The 20,938-nt window shown below is 40.9% G+C and overlaps 1 protein-coding gene across 1 annotated transcript; it reads right to left on the minus strand.

The window, feature by feature from the left end:
* Positions 1 to 481: 481 nt before the first annotated feature.
* Positions 482 to 20,703, minus strand: KIAA1958 (KIAA1958 ortholog). Its single transcript, XM_062513755.1, has 2 exons — positions 19,554 to 20,703; positions 482 to 1,527 (listed from the first exon to the last, which is right to left on the minus strand). Exons 1-2 carry the CDS (start codon positions 20,701 to 20,703, stop codon positions 482 to 484), a joined length of 2,196 nt encoding a protein of 731 aa, XP_062369739.1.
* Between the last annotated feature and the right edge of the window lie 235 nt (positions 20,704 to 20,938).

The raw sequence follows: 20,938 nt of genomic DNA on the forward strand, positions 1-20,938 counted from the left end.
CTTGCTGATCAAGAATAAGCTAGCAGGTAAGAAGCAGCAGCCAATGATAAGTTTGTCTCCTCCACTGTGGGAGACCATGTTAAAATACTAAGTTGAAAAAATGCTTTAGAACAGAATTGCTACATAAGCCTCCCTGGGGATTTATACTCATTAATGTGTGCATGTTAAAAATGGTATTTTCAGTCTATCTTGTGTTGCCTGAGAACCATTTTTATCCTTCTAAAATCTGCATTCATATTATAACCCATAAGTACTTTTCATTTTTGTATTAACACTATAAATACTGTTAGTAATACTAAACTATTTCTGTTGACTTATTTGTAAAAAGAAAAATATATGTTTATATATTCTTATAAAGTGAATTAACACTGGAGAGAGGGCTGCAAGGGGGAATAGTGTACAATCATGGCTGATGTGTATTATTGAGCATCAATTCAACGCTTGAAACAAAAAGGAAAAGAAAAAAGTGTTCAGTGGTCTTTCAAGCTGTGTCAGATGAAGAGTCATAGGATGCTGATACTATGAAGTTGCCAGTATTGGAGTGGCTAGCCATGGACTGGGCAGCCTGCTGGCTCAAGTTATTGCAGATCAGCACCAGCTGGTTGCTCTGAGCTTCTGAGAGGGTGCTGCAGCTCTGGTAGACGCTGAAGTTGGTCTTGCGCCCAGGGATGTTGCCTTTCTCACACATCGTTTTCACCATCTTAGCAAGCTTGTTTTTCCCCAGGGCTTGACAATTGTACCAGTGAAGGGCAGCCAAGTTGACAACAGGTTTGATGGACAGGTAGAAAGGCGCATCCTCATAGCGCATGGCCGGAGGGCGCCGCTGGGCGTATTCCTTGTAGTCCTGCACGGGGCAGGTCTGCGGGGAGTGCTGCGTGGCATACACCCGCGAGTCCGTCCCTCCTCTCTTGCTCTTGGTACTCACATCCCCGCTGTCTGGTCCCATCCACTCCAGGTACTCCAACCCAGTCTCTGTCACCCGCAGACGGATGTCTCCCCACTTGAGAGTGGACCCATGGAAACCGGTGCAGTGTCCAAACGCCTTGGTATTGTTCAGCCACACAAGGTTCAGAAGCCCTTCAGGATTGTACCGGCTCAATAAGCCTCTTTTACGCAGGATAAGCTCATCAGCAAAGGTGAGTTTCATGGATTTGTGTGGCTTGTTTCCTTTGCCTTTACACCTCAGCTCTATCTGCTTTTGCTTTAGAGCTTCCTGGGACCTCTTGAACTCCTTATCCCTTGTAATACTGTATCCATACCTGTGCTCTTTGAGATACCGCTCCAGTCCACACTGGTAGTTGGCCAGACTGTTTGGCTCATATTCAGACCCATCTTTTTGTCTGGCGTCCACAAAGAAGGAGGCCAGGTAGGCATCAAGCTCTTTGCAGGGGATGACATAGATCTCACGGGTCTCAGAGGGGTACTTGCAAATGAGGAATTCTCGGAAATTTCGGAGAGCTGTCTGCGTGCTGCGAATGGTCTTCTCATTCTGCTCCCTGCTGAGCTCTGCTGCTCTCTCATCCTGGTCTGGAAGAGGAAGAATGGAACAGAAAAGAGAAAGCAGAGGTAGTGAGTTTATGTGACACACTTTCTTCTAAAGCAAATTTCCTCATAAAGGAACGAACTTAAAATCCATTTCACTAAAAGCACTGGTAAACATCTTGACGTACCTTTCACACAACTGAAAAGCCAACTTCAGTTTAACAAATGACATACTCAATTACACAAAACTAAGTGAGCCCCTCATGACATTGGGGCACAGATTTGTGCATGGAGATTTGTAAAAAGCATCGCGATTAAAGGCAATAGGCTTTCTACAACAAAGGCAAGGTGGAAGGATTTTCCATGAATCTCAGTGTTGTGTGCAAGGCTCAAACTCAGGAATAAGCCCACTCTGAATTGTTTCACTTGTGAAACCACATGTTGTACTAGTTACATTTTCTTCCTATTAAAAAAAAGAGCTAAAACATCACATTTATTACAGTAATATTTATCTTTAATCAGGCGCATTTTTAAGGAGTGAAATAAATATAGTCAGAATGTACAGTACAAAATAAGGCAGCACTTCCTATGAAATGACAGGTAAAATTACTACAGAGCAATGTGCAATTTACAAATGTACAAGAATAAAGAAAGTATAGTTAATATGTTCACATCAGAAAACATGGAAGAAAACATGATTACACAGCCTCACTATGTAATCAAACTGTGCCTTGACATTACAAGTACAATTATGACCTTGTCTTTCCATTTTGCAGAAAAATCAAATTCTGGAAACAATTTTATATCACTTAAAAAAGGCTATCCTCATAGATCCTTACAATCAACAACCTAACAAAACACAATGTTCAGATGCTACCAGTATAATAGCTGTTACTGACAGCTGAGTTTCTGGCTGGTAAAAGAAGCATAAAAAGGAAAAGCTTTATAAGCAACGTGTTTTCTTAATACATGCAAACTATCTGTTTGAATAAGAATGCAGCTTAAAGTATATAGGTGGAACTGTTATTCTGAATGTGATAAATCTTAATGGCTTTAGAAAATTAACAGCAAATGCAAAGAAGGAAACATACAATTATTTAACTATTTTCTGAAATCGTACGTGGAACACTTTTTGTCTCTCTTCCACTTAACAAGCAGAAGAGGGGGGAAAACCCCAAATTCTTTTCTATTCATTCTCATTGCAAAACCCACACATTCTGGCATCCTTTTAGCAATGCCATAGCAACTCTTACCAGGTGTTTCCCACCCAAGATAGACATAAAAAGTGATATGAGACCAGGTGAAGTTCCTGTTGCCTTTCTGCCATTCAGGTCAAGCTTATGTCAGGCTGTGTAGCACACCCATGGCATTGCACAAATGTTCAGACACTTGCTCATCTCTTCCCTGCAAGCCTATTAGCACAGGAGAAGACAGCAGGGAAAGGAAGGCAATCTCTCCTTCCCTACCCCACCTACAGTGTTCCATGTGGTGCAGAAACACTGGTGCAGAGCTGGGCAGCTTCTCCTTTCACCAGTCTAGAGAGTGCCTCTCAGGAAAGTTCATCCCATCACCTCCATACCTCATCTGCAGACAGAAGCATCAGGAATGACTTGCCCCAAGACTTCCCAGAAGGACAGAAGCAGGACTGAGTTTATAATCCTCATGACCAGGTCCTGCATCTTCAGAGTGGGGCATCCTACACCCACACCACTCACCCACTGAGAGGGGTTTCTCAAATCCTCTGCAAAGCACAGAGAAGTGGGCATCTGCAACTAAGGCCTTTGGGGGCTTCTGTAGGCAGGAAAAAGTGCTGCCACAAAAGACTGAGGTTTGCTTGAACTGTGCTCCAGGGGAAAAAGAAAGGTCACCTGCCTGATTCAGAAACTCATTTTAATACTGATGTCAGTATCAAAGAGCTCCTAGCAGCCCACAACAAAGACTCATGCTTTAGGCAATGTACATAATAGATCCTTTTAGCATGGCTAGATGCAGGCTGGAAACAAAGAGACAGCCCTGTTCAAAGCTCCAAAACAAACATTTACTCTGGTATTTTCTTCACTGCACCCACCACCAGTTATTATAGAACTGTGTAAGTAATCATTGCTTTGACTGACAGCCCACATCCTAAGTTCTATTTCAATATAAACAGCACATATAATGGCTCAGTTTTATAAATGTCATCAATCACTTTTTAGAGGATAGCCTGTCACAACACAGCAGTGACACCCAGTCAGTAATTTATGTTACAGCATCTTTCCTTAATCTGCAAAGGAAATTGCCCTATCTGCAGCTAACAGTTATAAAACCCACGCTGAATTAAAAATTCTCCCAACGTACATTACCAAAACAGTACCTCAGAAACACTGCATTCTTGCAATGGTGTGTTGTGTTACAACAAGTGGACAAACATTAAAAAAGAATAGGTCAGGTTTTCCTGCAGCCATATCAGGAGAGCTACCACTACTTTGGCTGTGAATCCAGTCTGAAGTAGTAGTAATGGATTATTCTCTTCCTACGAGCTCACTCAAATATTGGTGATGTATCATGTAGCATGGCACAAATGCAGGGGAGCTTCCCATGTGAAAATTCTGACATGTTTGCTTTGTCTCACTTTGCTGATCTTGCTGAATAGAGACCAAAGCTCTTTTTTATGGTCTGTGGAGATGGTGGAAACTGCTGGAAACACTTGTGGGGATCTACATTATTTTCTTGACTACTGCAAACATAAGCCTGTTTGCTCTTGAACCTCCACTACTCCATGCATCATCACCTCTTCAGTGTGCATGGGTAATGGACACTGAAAAAACTGGGTAAAAGCACAGAAAAAGAAGGCACCAAGTGGTCCTAGAGAATACCTCTATATCAGAACATCTCCAAGCTGCAAATCGATGTGGAATAGGAGAATGGGGAAGTGCTATACATGCTTTCACCTTTCTTATAGTCTTCTGTATGCCTCTGTTATTGGGCTTGAGGAATACAAACACTCTTGTATTACAGTCTAATTTCTCTCATCTGACTGGTCAGAACCAATCAATCAAAAATTATTGTCATCATTGATCTATGAAGCCAAGCTATCCTTAGTGTCTTTTCCTTGTCATAATTCAGTCTTTGGAACTAGTAGTGCTGTTCCCCCTGTTTTATAGTCTACAAGCAGAAGCATAAAAAATGAATTGGAGATACATTTCCTGAGGTCCTGCCCCCTCAGCTGCATCACTGCACAAAGGACCCAGTTACAGCTCTTGTGCTTCTCATCATATCCTGCATCAGAGTTTCATTTCCAAGAAAACCAGAGTGTGGCAGAAAAAGACAGTAAAACCCGCCTTACTGGGGGGTCCAGGGTAAACTCCCAAATGTGAGTTTGAAAAAGTGACTTAAAATGTACTTAAGATGTTCAAATTCAAATGCAGTGAAAGAGATAAGTGACCAGGTAGAGATTAAACAGACAACCTACTGGAAGCAGATGTCCCAGGCTAGCCCATGACCATCAGATGATCTCTCCCACAGAGCAACAGCTGTTTTCTGATCTTTTCATAATCTGATTTTAACACAGCCACGACTTATTATTATCAGCAGAGTTATCAAACTCAGGCTTGTTTTAATTTCAGCTCACACACATACACACACTTGGACTCCCTGAAAAGGATGTAACCTCTGTAATAACATATGGCAAGGGGAAAGGCATTTGCTTCCACAACAGACAGATACAGATTGTTAATGTTCAGAGAACATTTGTGACATCAGTGGGAGTCACAAACCTGCAAACAGTCTTATTATTGCAAACAGTCTTAAACTCTGCATATGGTAAAGCAGTGAGATCTCACAGATCTACATTAAAAGTAAGGTGGGTTTTCTTGGTGATAATCACATCACCAGCTTAAGTCTTCCCTGCCAGATTTTCTGACTAGGAAAATTCCTCTTCAGCTTCTACCAATATGCTTTCATACAAGTGAAAAAGCCTAGTTAAGCACACACAAAGCACCACAGATCTCTGTTCTGGAGCTAAGTGCCCTCTCTCCACTCCCCAGCAGCTTGTAGGTTGGCTGTTGCCCCTGTTTTGCAATTACTGAATTGATATCCAAACTTTGGGCTGTGGCAATATGCAGCCCGTTAAAACCATTCAATTCAACCACAGCCTGCTGCTACCTTTTCCTCCTATGCCCTCCTGTTTCAAGAAGGTGTCTGTAGGCAAATAACACTCTTAAATCTACAGTCTCAGTGAGCAGAGGTCAGGCTGTTTTGTGAGGGAGTTATGGTCAAGTCACAATGGCGAACAGCTGCATGAGCCTCTGACTAATGTGCCCCCCTGGAAGCCATGCTCTTGCCTCCCTGTCAGAATCAGCTGAATACCACTGTCATACCACATCATCCCTAGTACTTGTTCTGCATGCCAAACTTAGAAAGCCAACAGCTGGTTTTCACCATATCACAAGAATTAACCAGTGAATACCATTCTCATGTCTTGCTGCCAAAAATGAGGGTGGTGGTAAGAGCAGAAGGTGTCCACAGCAGCAGTGCCTCTAAACATTTGCAGAAACCTCCTGGGATTAAGTAGAAGAAATTGTTTCTGTATGTTTTCTTGAATTTCTGCCCTACTCCTCTGATGTTATTACTAAATTCTGTTAAACAGTTGAAGTTCCCTGTTCCCACTACATTAAGTTAAGCTCTACTTTAACATTTAAAATGTTAAACACTAGTTCAACATTTTCAGAAAAGGCTTTCGTTAGCATGTAAAATCTGTAGTATTAGAGAATTAATTAATATCCACTCATGAAAGACACTATGTTGTTGGCAAAAAAATTATACTTCTATTCAGTTAACCTCCTCCAATGAAATTACCTGCAAAATGTTTTATGATTCTAAAATTAAAAAGCTTTAGATAACGTCAAAGGAGAAAGGACATAGGTTGCAAACAAATGAGTATGAGAATATTTATTCATTGGTATGTCCATGAAGTAAAGTCACTAAAAAATACCTTAGTCACCTGTACACTTTTTGCAAGGTATAGAATGGCCTGATGACGAAAGCTTACTCACACAATAGAGCTGATTTCCAGTTTGTGTTCTCTTTCACTACTTCCTCACAACAGCTTCAAAAGATTTGAGATGCAGTTTGGCTGCTGGCAAAGCCAACAACAAAACACGGATCGATATTAATGGGACTTCTGCACAATCCTCAGATGTCAGAAAATTTGTAAGTATGACAAGGGATTAAGAAGTTATGTTCCTATGACTGACCATGCCACCGTTTTTTGTTTTTTTTTTTTTTTTTTTGCAGTGGATACTAGCAATTGATAATGAGCAGTGCAAAACAGCAGCACCCTGGGAACTCCAATTTTTACAAAGCTGTCTTCCTACTCCACCTGATGTATGTGACATCTGAGCCATTCCAGCACAAAAGTTAAAAAAATTAATTTTCTAAATAAAAAATTGTTCCTATTGGTTCACTTCACCTAGTTGTCTGGTTTTGCTTTCACTAGGGTAGTGAAAAAGAGAAGTGCTACATTCCAGTTTTACCTGGCATTTCCCTTCTTCCACTGAAGAATTTCAGTGGCATTTCTGTGGTATGAAGCCATACAGTTTCCTATCTCCTTTTGAAGCTATTCTGAGATTCACTGGCATGAATTGCTGCAATGCAAAGTGGGATGTATTTCCTCTGTACCCACAGTGGGATATTCACCCAGATTCAATCTCCATTTGACAGGAAGAAGTATACCAATTCCAGCTCTTCCAGGCTTGCCCAACACTGCAACACTGCACAGCAGGATGCTACAGCTTGGACACGACATGGAGAACAGCAGAAACGTAAAATATTTTGAGAAACCCATATATCTGGTATTTTTGTGATATGCAGGCAAAATATACTCAACTGGCAGCTGGAGTGGAATCTGCTATTTTATCTGGCCCCTTTCCAAATCAGTTACCTGGACTGTAACTAACCCTGCAACCATCTCCAGATCTACCTGCCATGCCTCATCCCACTCTTATTTCTATAGCTATTATTTTTACAGGAGGCACATATAAACAAATTATTTGAATTCTTATATAACTGACATTCAGAGACTCAACTCTTCATAGAGGTAGAGGATATAAAAGCCACACTTAGAGTCTTCTATACTACAAAGTCAAAGCTATTAGAAAACTTTCTAAAAATGTGAAACTGCATTCCTTTCAAAATAACAGACTAAACCTCCTTCAACAATGCTCAGTTCTAAGATGTAACTTCTATTCTTTCAGAACTCAGGTTAAACAAATCAGGTAGTTTGGTGAAATTGGAGTGCTGCTGGAGTTGGTAAATGGGAAAACATTACCTATAATGTGAAGCTAATGTCAGCTGTATGTTGAGTATGCATCTTCATATTCAGCCATATAATATTCTAATAATTTCCAGATAACTCTGGGAAACAGATTTTTTTTTCCCCCCAGGACTTCCTAGCAATATAAAGAAAAGTTGCCCTTTCAAAGTATGTTGGCTACTTAATGCTTTGTGGCAGAAGGAATTAAAGGAATGATGGTAATGCTCTACACTACCCTGTGAACTGGAAGTTGGGTGATCACAGCAGAAGTGCACTCGTTTTCAAAGACTGGCTCGGCACCAGTCTGGAAATTGTTGCATACACATCCTCAGCAGAGTTCAGTTTTTCTCCCAAGTAAGTTTCCAATTCCACAAAACATTTTTTAAGAGCATTCTGGATTGGTGTCCCTATACTTAAATATCTGCTTATGTAGAAATCAACTTGACTAAGTCATTATATTTATAGAAGGTGGAACTGAAAAATAGTTATGTGTATATAGTGACTTGATTCAAAAGCTGAAAAGAGGAAAGAGTACAAGAAGAAAAGACAAAAATGAGAAAAACTGTTAAGATCTGAGACACACCTCCTTTATTGTATTAAGTTTATAGTTTGAAAATTATACAATTCTCATTACAAAAATCCATTTCTTGCATAACAATACCAAAAGGCTACATTTTCCGAAAGTTTTCCACCTTTTCATGCTCCTACAGAGAAAGCCAGATTTATAGATGTGTAAACAGATTTCTGAACCAGTGATTTCTCAGCCAGGAATTTAACTACTGGGCTGGTTGCACAAAATCACAGGTATAAATTTATATAGCATTTTGGAATATTTGGCACAGTGGGATTTTGTGCCTCTCTGCAGTCTAAAGCTCTGTGGAAGAAGAATGAGAAACAGGGCCCTTCACAATTCAGTCTTCTCTAAGAAGAATTTTAACTTAAGACATGTAAAATACTACACCTCATACCACCAGAAGCTTAGGATGTTCTCACCTACAGTGTAGCTACACCAGTTTTAATGTCATCACATTTAAGAAAAGCCTTTAATAAGCATATCTGAGAAAGCAATTCAAGAGGTCTGGAAGGGATGTGCCCAGGCTATGAAGTTTGCCTGCTTTTAGTTCACTCCAGACAGCAGCTGAGAAGCAGAACTGGGAAATATGGGAGAGAAATAAAGATGAGGGGGAGAGAAGAGAGAGTAAGAACAAAGGATATGAAGAAAACATAACACCAAAGAGAGAGATTAAAACCAGATGGGAATCCTCATTATCTGAAATCTAATTTACATCAGTGTTTCAAAATGAGTCAGTCTAACTGGGGCAGCAAGCAGAGAAACAAAGAAAAAGAGAATGTAATAAATATTTTATTACATTAATCATAATAAGCTGCACTTTAAGTCTTGGCCAAAGCATATTCTTAAATCAAGCTGAGAATGTGAGCAGTTTCAGGCTTAAGAGCATGAGGCCCACATGACTGTAATTAACATAATAAATCATACTGTGGAACTCTACACAGGCTGACAGCATTTGGTTGATATATTGCTTATTAAAGACTGCAGAAATTTTTCCTCTATTTTATTAAAGTGCCATGGGTAGTGAATAAAAAAATACCCTTTTCTACTCTGTCTGAACTATCTACTAGTTCAGCCAGAGGAAGAGGAAAGAAATGTGCTGGCAGGTCATGCCATTTACTTCTGATAATACAGATTGCAGCACATGCACCCCAAAAAACTGCATTTTAATATTTTTTTCTCTCACCATCTTTAATTTGGCCAAGTACTCCAACTGCCTTGTTAGAGATCTTGATGTATTGTTTCTGAAATTCTCTGTTGGTGATTTTGCCCAGCCAGACCAATTTGGTTTTACCTTTCACTGTATATTGTCCAGGAGTGAAGCAAGTTACAAAGGGCATAAATTCTATGAAGAGCTCAAAATTTACAAACCTGCAAAAGGAATTCTGTGCACACTTCTAACACACATATTTCTTTTGTCTTCACTGGCTCTGAAAGCAATATTTGAGGAGCAGCTCTTCACACAGTTTTCCAGAAAGAATGAAGTCTAACATTTCAAGTGAAACAGCTTTTAAGGTGGACTTTTAAGGTGGATTAAGGCCGTTTTTCTGTTTTGTGCCGAGCCCTCTCCCCCTCACACTCTACAAAAAATGACAACTGAGTTTTATTTTAACCTTTACAAATCCAACTCTCATCACATTAAAGGGATGGAAGTTTAAAATGCAAAGGTGCTACAAGACTGGAGAAGGCTCAAACCTGGGCAGAGGGCAGATATATGAATACATCCCAGCTTTCAGAAGAAGGATAGCCCTCAAGCTGTGATAGGCAGCTGCTCACACACCCTGGCTGACCAAAGATCACTTTATTCCAGACTAGCCATGTCATGCCCAGACATTTGCCAAGACAAGGACTCCCAGGACCTGCAGGAGCAGCTGGAAATTTTGCACAGTGAGGAGACAAACCTGCAAGAGAAGTATATTCATCAAGAGCCAGATTGTTGTTCATGGCACAGTTCATTGCTCTCTATCCTTGAATACGTTTTTAAACCTAATTTATCATAGTTTGACTGAGTAAATATTTAGTCACATTTTGCAGCTCTACTTGAGTAAAATCTCCTTAAGTAAAATGAGGAGTTTCAGATGTTTTCTAGCTATGTACACACTCAGGAGAGTATACACAAACTACATACCACTCAGAATATTATTATAATTTCTCTTCTGTATTTACACTGTCAAAATTTTCTTGTCAGGATTGTTTTGTTATTTCCATAAAGATAATTTGTTCTTCTTTATAGGATATGAACAATCAGTTTCTCTGCGACTGAATGAGTTCATGCTAAAACTGGCACAAAACAATTAATATAAGATGTGACGTGGGGTATAGTGTAGTGGATAAAATTGTGGGTGTATTATACATATACACGGCTATTTTAATAAGCACCAGCACAATAAACAGTCTGATGTATTTAACAGTTCTGTAAGTGAATGGTAAAAGGGAGAAGTTATTGTCAAACTAAGTTTTCTGAGGACTATCTTAAATCAGGGGAGGGAAACAAAGGCATAAAGCCAATTCTTTATACAGAGAGGAAAAATAAAATGTAAATCTGTTAGCAAAAAACCCCAAGATATCTATAAGCATATAGGCATGAATACTGTTCTGTAATGCTAGGAATAGTGTTCCTATCTGTAATTTTGTTTTCTTGGATTTATAGTCAAATGAGAAATAAAGTCCTAAACAAATGGCAATGCTCCATCTGCCAAGAGCAAAGGACAGAAACAAACTCCGAAAGCTGGCACGTCAACATGACTAAAAGATAGAGCCCATAACAATCAGAAGAGTGCTCCAAGTTGTGGACAAAATGAAATCACTCCCATACAAAACCATTGATGCTTCTGTGGCTCATTTCATACTGCTATGCTTGACCAGTCACTGTAGGAAAACAGAGATTAGGCACATACCCAGTGAAAAGATAAATGAGTGTAAACAGAAAATCAAAACAAGCTACTCAGGATCAGAGATGAACATCCTTATTTTTCACATGTTTGATCTTTGGGTATAGGTTTCCTGATCGAAATAATACAGTAATACAGCACATTCAGCTGTTGCACTGGGGTGATGTGACCTGGGGTAGAATAGCTCAGAACACATTTTTTCAATATCTGAACAAAAACAGAAGAACATCTTTTTTCTTACATTTTTTCCTTCCCAGTACAAAGCAGAAAGCAATTCATTAAATATTATTAATCCATTGTTGTATGGTTTCAAGTGATGCTTTCATCTGAATGCCTATGAAGTTAATGAAAAGCTACAACAGAGCACAGTGTCACTGTGATAGTCACCCTCAGTTTAATCAACAGGAGTACATACAGAATTTCTCTGTGTGTATGTGCATTTACTGTTCAACTAGAGTTAAAGGGATTAACAGGTATATATTAGAAGTAAGATGCAGCCAATGAACTTAATAATCAATGTATAATTAATCAAAGCTTTAATAACACAAAGTTCTAATTAGACTCAGCAAGGTCCTCAGCAGCACTTTCTAAAAGACAGGTATTGTCATTCAAACCAGGACAGGTATACAGGAAGCCCTGCCCTCACTCCCACCATAGGCAGGTTTCAGTGGGAACCGTGAATGGGAATCACTGTGTATAACACATTTGTGTGATCAGCAGCATCCCTCCATTTTTAAAGGGCAGCATTGCTTGGCTACAGACAAAAGTAAACTTACTTGGGAAATGAAAACACAGTTTTGCCCAGCTGTTCCACAGAGACCACCAGTCATATTCAAGCTGTTCAAAATAACCACTGCTGAAAGCAGCTTTTCTGTGACCATTCTATGGAGTGCCCCAGCAAGAAAGAATTATCAGGGAAAGCAGGCGTTCCAGTTTCTCTCTCAGGGCTTTGATTTAATAGCTTGTTTCAACACTTCCTGGAATGGGCATATGCTTAATTTAAGCATACTTTATCAAAGAAAGATAAATTTCATCATGTTTCAGTGCTTCCAGGATCTGAATGTTTTAGCAAGCACTGCTCTGTGCTGTGCCAGCCACAATAAAATACTTAAAATATCATCATGCTTCTGCTTTCTTTCCTGAAAAAATTCTAACAAGGATTTCTGTATTCCAAATTTTTATCTTGCTTACAGAGATAGAAAATACACTCAGATATTTTTACTGATCTGTCTCATGATCAAGCAGATTCTAGTTTCACTGCACAAAAAAAAAGATTACATGACAGAAGGAGAGGGAACTATATCACTAAGATGGATATAATTTAGGTATTATGAATATGTGAAAAATGAGTAGACACTGTGTGCTGGCTTCACAGAACAGCTTATGCAAAAATGCCACGTTCCTATCACGGAGACAGGTGAAAACAGCTCTCCCAAGGTCTCCCGCTATTAAAATATTAGATCTTGAATACATATGTGAAGTAGTCATTCTGCAGGTATAGAATCATTGAACCATAGAATCATTAAGGCTGGAAAAGACCTTTAAGATATCAAGCCCAACCACCCACCTCGTACAACCACTGTGTTCACCACTAAGCCATATCCTCAAGTACCACATATCCACACAGTTTTTGAACGGTTTCACAGGGATGATGACTCTACCACTTCCCTGGGCAGCCTGTTCCAATGCTTTACAACCCTTTTGATGAAATTATTCCTAATATTCAGCCTTAACCTTGTGCAGCTTGAGGCCATTTCCTCTCATCCTGTCACTTGCCTGGAATAAGAGACCAACACCTACCTGGCTGCCCAGGCTAAACAACCCCAGTTCCTTCAGCTGCTCCTCACCAGACTTGTCTTCCAGATCCTTTCCCAGATTTGCTGCCCTTCTCTGGACATGTTCCAGCACATCAAATGTCTTTCTTGGAGTGAGGAGCTCAAAACTGACTACAGGGTCTTATGTGTGATCTTACCACTACCCAAAATAGGGGAATTATAATTTTCTTCGTGCTGTTTAGTGAAGCACCAGCCTCACACAAAATGGAAAATCACTCTCAGAAAGCATCCTGATCTAAACCATCAAGCCCTGTGTACCCTTTTTCTCCTAGCATCCCATCTGAAGTGCAAAAGTAAAGTACGTGTCTGAAGCCTTTCCAGGGTCAGCACCTCTCTTGGCTCCTGTGCTACATCTCCTCTGCAGATCTAAATCTCATCCTAACTTGTTTCTCTTTTCTTAAAGATTTACAAATCATAAGCTGAAAATAGCTCCAAAATGAAACAATTGCAAAGATCACACAAATAACTGATCTCTGATCAAAAGCACCATGCTAAATAATTCCTAAAATTAAAGTAATGCTCAGTACAGATGTGTCCAATTTTGTTTGTTTTCTGTGTGTTTTCAGGAGAACTGGAACACACAGAGGCATTATTTTCTTCTTTTATATACCAGTATCATAAAACAGAGCACTTCACACAACACAGTTGCCTATTTAAGACACCCTAGAGAAAGACAGAACATAGTATATCAATCATGTTAATTTGCAAAAATAATTATTTCCTACTTTTCATTTGCGCATCCTATTTTTTGCTTTTATGAGTTTCATGTTTGGGTAATGGAGGACAGGGTATATTTCTAAGTCTGAAATGAAACAGATAAGCTCCAGAACACAACCATTCATTGAAACTATACACCTGGTATGACACACCATCTTCCTTAATACTATTTGACTATGGTACTTTGAATGAAATTAATATATTTAAATGAAGACTCAATAATTCTCCGTGATGCAATTCCTCTATTCAGAATTCCAGTGAATACTCTCAAATGTCTGTCAGCTGAACTTGGCATGTTTTACAAAATTAATCCTTAAAAACTGCTGAGGCCTAGCTGCAGTAGTCCTTTTCCTTCCCTCCTAGCTGCAGGCAAATAACTTTCACAGATTGCATGGAAATAATAATTCTTTCACCTTCTTCTGTTAAGAGGATCATTAGGCCTATGCAACTTCTATTGCAGGAATTCAACTGAAAGCCCATCCCCAAACATCTCCCACATCAATCTACTTTCAGTATGAATACTCATGAATGGTTTCCTCCAATAAGTGTATAGATCTGTATATATCTGTATCTATCAATATCTATATCTGTATCTCCATTAACAGTGCTGCCAGGAGATTGTGCAGCTGATAGTTCCACCTAGATCTCTTTGTGCTGCAGGTAGTTCCACTCATAGGAGGTCCATGCTGAAAACAGGAAGCAAGCCTTGACATCAAGGAAAGCAGTAGCCTAATCTTTTGCACACATAGCTGTTGTGATAAACACTTAATATTTAGGATAATCTCTATGTAATGAGTCCATTGCTGATTGTACAAAAAGGCATTCTGAGTCTGAAAGGAATTTTCACTAAAAAAAATACATGTGAAGTCCTAAAAGGTAATAGATACATTACTTAAATACAGTGAAAATCTAAAGATATTGTAATAATTGATGAGTTTCCACTTCTGTGTTCTCCTGCAAGAATTACTACCTTGATAAATGCCTCCTGTAGGAACAGCTGCATAAACAACTCTTGTATTAGAGATGTTAGTACTATGGGTTCATTTATTTTTTAAAAATTTGTTTGTCATGCTGCACACCCTGATGATAAAGGCAATTGCATAACAAGCAATTACTCTGCCAAGGCTAAACTTGTCCTATTTATGCTACTTTCCTGCTTTGAAACTGAACTTCCTTGTAATATTGTAAAGATAACTAATCATTACCTGGATTTCTAGAATAAAGATGTCTAGCTAGACTTCTAGAATACAGCCTCCAAAACATCAGATTATAATTTAACAGCATTTGGATGCAGATAATTGAAGATGGGAGTGGGCTGGCAAATCACTGGTGCAAGAACAGGTGACTAATTCAGTCAATAGCTTCCTTTCCCTATATTTAAAACTGCAATGGTATAATTTTATTCTTCTAAATAAGCCAAGCCCTACCAACTTAAAAAAAAGAAGTGCTATATTTTTTGTAATTATGTATCTGAGCACTTATTATTTTTAGTCCATCAATTACAGCAGCAATAGATATCAATTATGGGATCTAAAGAGTCACCAGTTGACTTTGAACTCTTCAGTACAACACAAAGAGAATAGACTATCTCACCCCTAAATATATTCAAATGTTCACTTGACCACATTCAGCAGCATATATCCCTGCAGACAGGTTTCAAGCAGTCACTTTAGCCAAAACTCACCAATTTTTTGTATGCAAATTGCAAATATGGAGACTGATCAGAAGTTATTTGAGTGTTCTTGGAAAGATTTTGTTTATGTAAGAGATTTGTAACTTTCTTTTGATGTGATTATTTTTCTTGTGCTACTTTAGTTCTTGGCACGGTTCCACCAGGCTTGAAATAATCACAACAAGGATTAATTTTGCCTTTCTGTATGCTTTATACACACCCCTAAAAAAGGTGTTATTTTTTTCTTGTTTGCACTTCTTTGGAATGTGCGAGACTGACACTTTTTTTTAATAGATAAACAATGATTTAGAAGTTAGAGCTAAATGTAGTCAAAACAGTCAGCTCATAAGGTGTGAAGAGACTCCTTTCACCTCGAAGTTTTGTAAAGTTTAGGTGCTCATCTAACCGCTCTTAATCCCCTTATATCCATTTATATGAGGATCTTGGTTCCCATTTAATTTAAACTCACACCATTGCAGTCATTGCAGACAGAAAGAAAGGGGGAAAGGGAGAGGTCCTACTTCTTCTGATTGCAGAGAAATATTTAAAATATTCCACTAAAAGCTCTACATCAGTACCCAACAAGCCCCAGATGAACTCCATTTTATAACAGTCATGTTCAAAACACATCTTCAGCCTCAGTCTTCAAGTAGAAATTGAGTATTCTTCATAAATTCTTCAGCAATTCTGTTTATAAAGTAAATCCTACGGCTCTCAGAATCAAAACTCGTGTTCATTCAAAATAAGCTCTGTCCTTCTCTGGGCCAGAGCCTCCCTCCACAGACTTCTTCAATAAAACCAAATCACTCCTGGTTTCAGACATCCTAATGTCACTAACTGCTCTAGGCTGCATGTACTACAATCAAAAGTATGTTTCTTACTCATCTTCCATCTCCACTGATGTGATCTACCTTGCCCTTGCTGGTTCTTGAACATTAAAACCAGCCCAACTATTAACAAAAACAGGACAGAATAGGTAGTTTGAGAAGCAGAAACAGCAGAAATTCCCTGCTCTCCATTATTGCAAAAATTCCTATCCTAACAGATGTAGGCCTTGTCAGTCTTTCCAGAATTAAAAAAGGACTAAATAATTAGTCCTAATAACCTATATGCATTCTTGAAGGCTTTACTATTAGAATGGTAATGAAAACTCACAGATGCATGTCCACTTATTAGTGCTAAAATTTAACAAAAAATAATTCAGTATATTCCACAGTGCCTAGATGGACACCGGAACACAAAAATCAGTGTCTAACCTAACTGAATCTTCATTGGGATGCCAATTCTCTTTTGAGACATGAAAATATCTTCGTAGCATCCCTGCTTATACATTCAGTTGCCATAGCTTAATGAAAGAGAGTAAATGAGTTTTAAAAAAAAAGCCATGTGTGAAAGAGAGACTAGTCCTAAAGCATAATGTGGCTTGAACTGGCCTAAAGTAACATATATCATCAAGATTTTTGATTTCATGGATAATCTCACTCAGACTTCCATGATCTATGGGGTTATCATGCATACAAATGCAAGGATATGTCACTTCAGCTAAAGCTCAAGTAGTATTTCTTGCTGATTGGATTGCAGCCTTTAATCGTAGCTTAAATAAGGTCTTAGTCCTGTAGACCTTAGACCTTACATCACCAGTTCTAATGGGACCAGAAGCAAGGCCTCAGATATTGGAAAGGACAAGGCAGAATTTAAATCCCCTGCTCACTTTCAACTAAACCCTTGTTAGTCAAGCAGGCAGTGAGTCTATAAATTATTAAAAGCTCTTGGCTTTTTTATATAATTAGTTCCTGTCTTTTTTTTCTCTCTTTTTAATATCAGAATGTAAAAGACTCCCATCTATCTGTTTAGCACAGAAAAATTTTTACACAGGATATAGATAAACATCCTCTTGTAAATATGTAAATATCCTGTACATAAGTCTGTAATTATGTACAGACTCACTGTACATAACACCCTAATCTAGTCTTTAATCAAACCTCCATATTTTACCTGAAAGAATCTGCTGTGCATGTGTAATAACTTCAGTTTCCAACACTGCCTACCTTTTTGCAACTTGAAGATTTAATAATGCCAGCAGTTCTTCCCCAAAGGAGAAGGCTCTATGGAAATGGGGAACTTTATTAATGTGTCAAGTTTTAGTCATATGTCAATCACTTTACCGTCATTAAAATGCCACTACCTTTGAGCAAAATAACAGCATGTGACAACAACACTGTATCAGTCTGAGGAGAAGAACTGTGGAATGCTTCTTTGAAAGAGCACAAGAAATTTAACCACTGAGAACTGAATAAACTGGAATTTGGACAGCACTCTGAGAACTCCATCACTGCCCATGCAAAAAACACATGGAGGTTCAAAGGGTTGATTTAGGCAGTGAGTGTAATTCAGGTGCAATCCCACTTTGTCCTCAAAGTGAGACACTAGACATGGGCCAATCCTGCTTTTTAAACTATATAAATGTGAAAATGTTGTGCTGCATCCATTTCTGTAAGGTTTAACCCTAAGTAGTAACAACTGCTGACCTTATTTGTCTTATAAGGACCTGGCAAAAACAGTTAAAAGGAGCTTCAATGTGTTAATGTTAATGGATCTGTTGGAAACAATGCACTCTCCCAGATAACACACACCTAACATGGAAAAATTATGCTTAGGTTTGTCTTCTATTGTCCCAAATTGCAGGTTTGAGACTGAGAAAGTTGGAAGGTCAGGTTGGTCTGTAGAAACCAGGTCTACATATAGCAGTGACAGGTTATACAACGAGGAGTCGCATCAGGCATCCTGCTTTTCTCATATTTAGCAGAGCAGTTTGTTCTAAACTAGATGGAGTTCTGCAAGGGAATTTCCATGAGGGATGTTACACAACAGGACTGCTGCAAAATAACATCTCAGAGATGCAGTCTTGCAAGAAATGGGTCCCAAATAAGAATTTGCTTTGCTGTAACTAAGACAATTATCATCCTTTCAACCCTACTAATGGTTAGTAGGGTTTTACATAGTAAAACTGTGTATTTAACTTTGTCTGTTGTTTTACCTGGCAAGAAGAACTGCAAGTTCTTGTCAGCTGATAGATTTACTAGTGTCCAATCAGATTTCAGGATGTTCCAAGTTATGTCATGGCTTTTAGCTCTCACAGTACCTGCCACAAGGACTGCATACAGGAAGCTTTGAGCCCTTTCACTTTTTGTCTATGCTCTGTCTGACTGCGCAGTCCAAGGCTGAACCAGCAAGGGAATAGATGGAGAACTTGTTCTTGCCTTGTCTCCTCCTGGGATGGCACCACTAAAGAAGAAGCTGGAAGAGTGAGTACTGTCTGTGTTCAGGTCCAGAGGGAGCTGACAAGTCTGCTCAAGAAACAGATTTCCACCTCCTCCCAAACACCTGTGGCTAACAGTTATTCCGCACATGGGATAATCACTCAGCAGAAGTCAGCTCCTTTAACATGGTCTTTATCCAATACTGTTGATCTGTTTGTGCCAATTCCATAGGCATTGGCAGGGGATGAGAAAAATTATGGAAACAGTGTATGAGAACTTGCACTGGGAAAATGGAAAAAAAATTATCATAGATTAGAGTCTTATCAATTTGATGGTTAAGGTTGTACTTATACTTCTTGTGTCCACAGACTGCTCTGACTTACAGATAACGATTTATAGATCTCTTTCCTGGTACTCTCCTTTGCCTTTCCAGGTCCAACAGGACTCATCTGACAAGGTGAACGCAACACCAAACTCTCCAACTCTAGGCTGAGACTACTTCTTCCTGGTTCATCAGGAGAGAGCATGGCCCAGTTCATGTCCTCCTTGACCCATGCACAGAGCAAGGTTGCCGCATGGTCTCTTCCATGCCACAGCTGTACCCAAAATGGACTTTTAAAACCATTTTGCCTATGGCTGCAATACACTTTTTCATACGCAGGTGCTTAGTTGAGGTTTTCCCAGGTGTATGTGGCTTCTATACCTACTGACTTATGTGCTACCAGGACCCTAATGCAACGCAGCACAGACACCCCGGATGTACCCCCACTGAGCCAGGCCTGGGGGCCATCCCCAAAATGCCACCGCCCCTCCACTCCCATCCAGTGTCCTACCTGGCATCGGCTGCACTACTGCCTCGGGGGTGGTGGTGGGTGCGGCGTGGGGCTGCTGCTGGCTGGAGCTGACCTCAGGCTCGGCGCTCACCGAGGGGGAGCCGGCCATCTCACCACCCGGGGCCAGCTGTGGGATGGACGGGAGGGTCTCCTCACCAGCCGCCGGTGGCTCCTCCTGACCGGGCAGCTGCAGGGCTGAGAGGGGGATGCTGATGGGTTTCCCAGCAGTGGTGATGGAATTGGAGCTGGTGGCTGGCACCTGCAAGGCAGCCATAGGGCTACCGCCTGCACCCCATGGCGGGGAGGCCAGGGGTCCCCGGGGTGGCCGCTGCACGGCCATGCGGGGCGGGCCAGGAGGGGAGGCACAGGGGCGCTGCGGGTCGGGTTCAGGGCCAGTGGCCGGCTGGGGCATGGTCCTGGTGGGTCCCAGGCAGGAGGGCCCAGCTGGGGGCTGCGGCTTGGGCTTGGACATCTGCGTCAGGGCCAGGGCTGGTCCGTCGGTGCCAGCCGTCAGCTCCGCGTTGGCCACTATATAGTAGTCCTCAGGGAGCTCCTGCTTGATCTTCTTGAGGAGCACGTCACCGCTGCCCTCGTCAGCGGGCTGCCCCTGGGCCTGGGCCTGGGCAGCCGGCCGCTTGCGGGGGCCGGTGGGGGCACGGGGCGGGTGTGGCTCAAAGTCACTGTCCTCATCAGTGACAGAGGACTCACAGACCATGTCAAAGAGGGTGGCCTCATCCTCGTACTCCTCCACAGGCTCGCCCAGCTCTGAGGGCTCGCTGCAGTAGAAGTCACAGGAGTCACGAGTGCGGGTGCAGTCCAGCTTGGCCTTCCCTGGCCGGCCTGGGTAGCGCTCCAGGGGGCTGGCCTGAGCCTCTGATGGCACCCCTAGCATGCTGGGGCTGTCTGAGTTGAAGCTGCGGCTGTCCTGGAAGCAGACGCGCTCCTGGGAGCCGGCCCGGCAAGTGGCAGCCAGGGGCCAGTGGTAGGCATGGCCAGCACTACAGCCCCACATGGCTGTCAGGTTGCCATGGGCCCCTTCGGAAAGCAGGTGCTTGAGGTTGGGGATGAGGCTGCAGATGGTCCCATGGCTGTGGGCCCAGCTCACCAGCTTGGAGAGATTTTCGGAGGAGGTGTGAAGGCAGTCCTCCATGGTACAGGATCAATAGCGCCTGGCCACTGGGAAGTCAGCTGAAGACACGGTTCAGAACACAGGGTCCTGGCACTGGTGGTCGTGTGTTGCCAAGCTCATATTTACTTCTCGCCTGCAAAGAGACAGAACAAAACTCCACTCTTCAGCACTTCCAAAGCATGACCACATTTGCATGGAGAAATGAAATATTTGTACGCTCAGCTAAACACAATTCACTCTTATCTCATGCCCTTCC

Source organism: Cinclus cinclus, chromosome Z (genome assembly GCF_963662255.1).
Source record: "Cinclus cinclus chromosome Z, bCinCin1.1, whole genome shotgun sequence".
In the NCBI taxonomy this organism is placed as follows: Eukaryota; Metazoa; Chordata; class Aves; order Passeriformes; family Cinclidae; genus Cinclus; species Cinclus cinclus.